Source organism: Vigna radiata, chromosome 7, assembly GCF_000741045.1.
Source record: "Vigna radiata var. radiata cultivar VC1973A chromosome 7, Vradiata_ver6, whole genome shotgun sequence".
NCBI classification, from domain to species: domain Eukaryota; kingdom Viridiplantae; phylum Streptophyta; class Magnoliopsida; order Fabales; family Fabaceae; genus Vigna; species Vigna radiata.
In genome coordinates, this window is record NC_028357.1 from 36,680,468 (window position 1) to 36,687,172 (window position 6,705).

The following is a 6,705-nucleotide window of genomic DNA, read 5'->3' on the forward strand; positions in this document are numbered from 1 at the left end:
AAGTTATAATGATGTTATAATTGTTTGAGAGAGAAACAGGAGAGAGAGAAAGAAGTCTCAGAATAGCATAAGAGAGGAAAAAAAAAATACTGTCACGTAAGCGTGAAGCTAATGCTGTTCTTAACTACTTAAGAGAAGGGACCTATTGAAAGCAAAATCAATAATCTAATAACCTAATTTAATCACTTTTAAAAACGGGTATCAAACGGAAATTCAACCCGCTATTTGGAGACTAAAAAGGTAATTAAGTTTTTTTTTTTCATGTGAATTTCTTTTCACCTATGCTTCCTTTATTGCTATTTCGAATTGTTTTCTCCGCCATCGTAATGGTTAAAGCCATTTGAAGGTTTCTTTGATAATATGGTTTGGTTGGAGTAATCCACAAGGGAATATATACTAAAATAAGTGTCACATGAAAGAATGATTCGAGGAACACTTTGATACTATTGTGGACGTGGGACAAAATATATATATAAAAAATGGTTGTTAGCATATTTTTAAAGTTTTTTTGAAAAAAAAAATGGCATATTCATCAAGTGGAAACTCTCTTGGTAATGGATGCATGATCTATGAATCTATGCTAAAAACGTTAAAATTAGGGTGAGAAACACTTTATTCTCTCTAAGTGATTAATCTAGTTGTTCTTTTTTATACATCAAATTAAGCACAAGACACCCTAAATTACAACAATTCATTGTCATTTTTTCCCTTTACATTATCAATGTACTGTGCATTTGACTTTGACTGCATAAAATATATTTAAAAGCCAAAAGTCCCCATGGAAAATCTTATCAACAACAAGGGCATATCTTGTTAAACAAATGCTGAATAAAATACAAATAAAAAATGGAAGGGTTAAATCCATACTAGTTGTTAGAGACAAGCACAAAGACAAAATCAAGTGGTTTATTGCCATTGGATCATGTTAACTCTTCAAATTGCATTAGAGTCCAACAAAATCATGATTTTAAAATTAAAAATATTAACACGTGTTATATAAATTTGACAGAAGAAACCTTTTAGATAATGACAGAAGGGACCAAGAAAACATCTAGCATATGCTAATTTATAACTTTCTGTCTATTTAAATTAGTATACTTCTCTTTTGTTAAAAACAAAATCTGCATTTACAACTTACAAAAGATTTACTAGAAGTACCTAGTACAGTTTGAAATGTTGTCTAGCTTGGTTACTGTAATTTATAACTACTTTTCTTATTCATAGTTCAGGGATATTTATAATATAATATACTTGAACTAGCCAGCTCATTGCCTGATGCTGCAACTCCTTCTGGTTTGCACGAAAGTTAATCCTTTTGGATGCAAAAAAAAGGAAACAAACCTTTGTACAGAGAGCCTTTAAGATGGTCAAATACTCACTTTGTTTTCCCTCTTTTCCTTCCCTTCCTTGGAGTTGCATGTCTCTGACCTGCACTTTCACGTACAACGTTTTTTGTTCTACCACCAAAAGCCTTCTTGATGGGTAAGGATTCGACTGAAGATGGAGATTCTACTTTATTAGCTTCTTTCTTAGCTCTAAGTGAGACCCTTTCGGCAGAGCTGCTGCCACCAGCTACCTTTGCAACAATCTTGCGGTTACCGGGGCGCATGCTTCTGACTTTCATTGAAGGATCATGCACAGGAGATGTGGTAATGCTTTTGGCTTTCACTGGAGGATCATGCACAGGTGATGTGCTCATGCTTCTGACTTTCACTTGAGGATCAGGCACAGGTGATGATGTGGAGGCACTGCTCAAAAACTTAAGTTTCTCTGCCGATGTTTTGATGGCAAGGTCTCTCAGTTTTAGAGCAATTTTGTATTCACGAGTGATCTTGGAGTAGAATAATATAGCATTGTTGGTCAATAGTAACAAGTCTCTTATAAGTTCCAACATGGACTTGATTGTTCCATTGTTGATTCTAGACCTTATAGTGTCAAAGTCCATGTGTTGCCGGATCGTTTTCTTGTATCTTCCTCGCTTCTGTTGTAAAAAAAGTGGTGCTTAAGTATAATGAATCACATCACTGCCTATTCGTTGCCTCAAGTTTTAAAAACTATATACCTATCTGTCATTCATTGCTAGACAGTTTCAAAAGGAATGGAAACTATGAAACTTTCGCTTGTAAGATTTAGAGCATGGGCGTCTAAGAAACTGGTGGACCTTTGCTTAAAAGCATTACAAGGTGAAAAAAAGTTGCTAACTATTATTGAGTAGAATGAGATCTCTGAGATCTCTTAAGTTACACATACCTGACTATCATGCCTACGACAGAAGGAAGAAGCACCTTGAACTGACAAAAAAGAATCCAAGAGCTCCATCAGATCTTTTATTTCATCCTTTTTCATGTTTGCTTTTGCCTCATCCGTACCGGGAGACTTTGCGATCTCATCACAGTTGCTGGTAGAACTTTCTTTACACACATCCGCTGATAAATCACTTTCTCTTATACTGGCTTCATTAGTATTTCTGCCACAATCTTTCCTCTTTCTCTTCCCTCTTCGTTTTTTCAAACACCCTCCCTGTCCTTCATATATAGTGTGAGTCGACTTATCTACATTCAAAACTTTCTCCTGCTCAGTAGACCCTGAAACTTCAGGCTTGGTCTCCACATCTTCACACGACATTGCTGGAACCTTACATTCATGAGACCAGTTTGTCTGGCTTTCATGTGTGAAACTCCCAGCAGATAGTCCATCCTTTGACATCTCTTTTGCAGAAGGAACAACTCTATCCAATTTCTCCAACGGAACATGTAATTCGGGTCTGACTGAGCCATCATCAACATGGCAATCAACTTTTTTCTCGTCCATTCCAGTCTTAAGGGATTCAAGCTTCAACTCAAGGGATCTGAAACAAAGATATTGAATATAATTATACCTCAAATGCTGGTAATTACGATAGCGAAAAGATAAATCTACACTAGCTCCTGTGGTCAGAATTTCACACTGCCCTACGCCAGGGGCAATAGGGTGTAGAATGTGCAAGCTAAACTGAGTTTTTTTTGGACATTTAAGTAAACAAAAAGCTTGAAGAAATTGAGATTTGTTGTGTCTCATAATATTACTTGGCTGTCTTACAAATTCTCAGACAGAGAAATATGGGCATGTAACTGACCCGATTAATTCTTCAGATAGCTCCAAGTCTCTCTTAAGCTCTGCCACTCTTTTCTTCTTAAGCTCCTCAAACCAAGCCCTGATAATGTCATGTAAACATAATACGCTGAGAAACAACACAACTTCAATGCCATCTTCAGGATGCAATTTTCATTAAATCTAACTCAAAAAACAATTATTAATTACATGCACCCAGAATACTGCTGTCGCAACTCTTCATATTTGGCTTTACAAACCTGTAAAAAGAAAGCCTCCTATCAAATGAATGTTCATCAAATATTTTTCCTTCACACTTAACAATAAAAGCATGAAGACCAGAAATATAGCGAGCCACATGTTTGACATGTAAATATGCTAGAAGTAACCAATGTAAAACAAAAAAAATAATGTAAGATTCACTACTCAGCCATCTCAACATTCAGCCCAACAAGGTGAGCATACTAAATTCACATTGCTCAGGATTCTAATTAAAACAAGACTCTCAATACAAATATTAACTACTATAAGGCATATTCTTGTGTACCAACTTGAAAGGTTAAGTTTTACAAACAAACATAATGCTAACTCTACGGATATGCAAAAAGTCCAAATAATTGAAACAAACCTATAACCACTCAATCCAAATCACTTTAAGTCAATATTAATGGATTGTTTAGACATCTTTAGTTGGTCTACACTAAATAACATTTGCCTCAATCCCAGATGGAGAATTTTTGACTCGACCACCTTAGTTAGGACATTCCCCACGGATTACATCTAAATCAAAACCAAACCAAATTTGATAGAGAAAATGGTTTTAAAACCAAATTTAAGCCAGTGTCAAAAACTCAAACAAGTCTTGTTCAATTAAACGTACGAGGATTTCAAATTTCAAATTTGAATATCGAATTTTTAAAATTTCATACCCACCCCCATCTAATTTCACGTTATGTTATAGGTTATGTAGACGCAAAACGGAGAAAATTTTACGCACAAAGTAAGAGTACTAAAACATTATTATAATTGTTGAAACTTAATATCAACATAACTTGGTACGGAAATTATTAGGACGCATTAAAGTAGGTAGGTCCACGAATTCAATTGAGGGCTTTCGTTCAATTCAAAGCTGAAAAGAAATGAAAAGCTATAATCATAGGTCCTGATGATTCATTTCAGCATTTCTAATACATAAACCAAAATTGAAAGATGTGAGTTATTATCAGCAAACAAATTGAGCTATAGAGTTAACGCCGTCTCAATCACCATATGCGGGTGATGATATAAGCAGCGTAACGAAATCGATAAAGTGAAAAAAAGAAATTGCACGTAAAACAGCACCCAGTCCCCGAAAAACACGTTAGCAAAATCCAATACACAAACAAAGGTTTTAGGCGTCACAATCGATGTTTGTTGGGATACTATACAATACAATACAAGAAAAACCACATCAAAAGCTCCAGTCTAACCCCACGTTAACTATAAAACATATAAATAAATAAATATAATAAAGTCATTTCGTTTAATTTAATATTATATTAATAAAAATAAAAATAATAATAATCACATGTAGGCAATGAGATTAGGTCAGTGGGTCGGTCAATAATGACCCGTAACGGTTTTGAAACCGAAGCGAAATTAATTCACTAGTCTTTTTTATACTTAAGAAAGAAGGAAAGAGAATAAAATAAAAAATAATAATAAATAAATACAATAAAATATAATCTAATACTTTATACATACCTCGGGACTGAAACTAAATGGCGAAACGGTTCGGGTCTTGAGTTCCGCGGCAACGACGGTCCAATCTCGGGTCCCGTGCCGGAGAATAGCTCCACCGAGGAGAAGCTCCTCCCAGGTGTTCCACGTGACCACCAACTCTGCTCCCATAGCCGTACACGTGTACGTTGGAGATTGAAGCAAAGGCGACTGCCTTTTTTGTTTTGTAAGTTCCTAATCCTACGCTCGCGGCTCACGTTAGCAAAGTCGTAAAAAAAAACGCTACTGCCCCGACTAACCCCACGGCAACGGAGAATAAATAACAGACAGAACGGAAATGGAACGAGAATGGCTGGAGGGACGAGAAAAAAGGTTTTGGGCAGCGGAAAACAGGTTTTGGAGATGTAGCACGGAGGAAAGAAGGGATACGAGGTTGGTTTCCCGGCGGAGGGTGGTGGTTTTGGGTGGTTGGTTTGTTTAGGAAATGAAATAAAAATTAATTAAATGTGAGAGGATGATGGATTGAGAGAAGAAGGAACATGGGGTAAAATGAAAAAATAAAAATAGAATAAAATGAAGGTACACATCATACAACAACAATGGACGACAATCAGGAATGTCGTGTAGGCTTGTATTTTCAATTTATCAACTATGTATTCTTCTGTCTTATAAATTTGGGGGATTTTTCTGTGAAATCACCCTTTTACCCTTTTCTGCTTTTTAGTTCTTCCTCCTCTTCTTTTATTATTTTTGCCGTTTCTCTTTCGAGATTGCGCGCTTTTGCCCACTGGCAAATCTGGATGTCCGAAATTTGAATTTCTGTGGCTGAATAATGACAAATTCGTGGTCGATAGTGCAATTATGGTTTTTATTTATCAAGTTCAGTTTTATTGTTTTTCTATTTGTTATTTTATTATATATATATATATATATATATATATATATATATTTGGTAATATTGTTTATACTATGTTTGAACGGTGTTTTCTATTTTTTTTATATAAAATTTTTATTATTATAAAAAATTGTGGAAGAAGTTTTAATTATTTTCATGATGTTGTGTTATTAATATGAAGTAACTTAGAAGAAGTTCATCCAACTACGTGCTTAAGTATTCTTTCGGTATAAATTTTGTAGAATCGAGAAACTAACCTGGTGGACGCGTCTTTGTTTCCTTTAATTGTCTGTGTCCCTTGTTTTCCTATAACTTCTGGACTGCTTGCTTGTTTTTCACTGAGGCTGCTCGCGTTCCTTCCACTCTCAAGTTAGGCGTGAATTTTTGAGTCTGAGCTTTCAATAAAGTGATTTTGTTATCACGGTAGAATATTTTTAAGTATGAATGAAGTGTAGGTAGAACGTGAATAAAACGTGACTTTTAGCCTTGATCCTATATTTATAGGTTATCACAAGCTCAATAAAATATAAACAAAATTACCTTAAAGAGATTTACTTTCAAATCTGATCGGTTGTTCATAAACAACTTTATCAATATCTTTTATCAGATATCTTTATTATTTTATCCTTAATATCTTTAATAACATATTTTTAATTATGCTGAACTACTAACCCAATAAATATACATAATTTTGTACATCGATCAACTATTCTTCGTAACAATATATATTAATTATATTAAATGTTGCCTACATAAATATTAAAAAAAATATATTTTCTATATTTAAAATATAAATTATAATTGAAATTAAAGTAATGTTAGATACATAAGATAAAGATTGATTTGGATTCTTATTCCGAGGGAGGTATAATTTATTTATATGATTAAACGTGTTTTCAATTTTTAAATTTTAATGTAAAATTAAAATTTATTTTTATCTTAAACTTTAATATATTTTGATTTTTATTAACATTTATTTTTATATATATATTAAATAGTGT

At 33.9% G+C, this 6,705-nt stretch overlaps 1 protein-coding gene across 2 annotated transcripts; it reads right to left on the reverse strand.

Moving 5' to 3' along the window:
• Positions 1-763: 763 nt before the first annotated feature.
• Positions 764-5,664, reverse strand: LOC106767102. 2 transcript variants are annotated; one of them, XM_014651929.2, is made up of 5 exons: positions 4,834-5,664; positions 3,307-3,350; positions 3,116-3,193; positions 2,251-2,848; positions 764-1,981 (listed from the first exon to the last, which is right to left on the reverse strand). In XM_014651929.2, the coding sequence occupies exons 1-5, from the start codon at positions 4,978-4,980 to the stop codon at positions 1,376-1,378; spliced, it is 1,473 nt and encodes a 490-aa protein (XP_014507415.1). In that variant the 5' UTR covers positions 4,981-5,664; the 3' UTR covers positions 764-1,375. The 2 variants fall into 2 exon arrangements, with proteins under 2 accessions (XP_014507415.1, XP_014507414.1); XM_014651928.2 differs by having other exon boundaries at positions 3,301-3,350.
• Between the last annotated feature and the right edge of the window lie 1,041 nt (positions 5,665-6,705).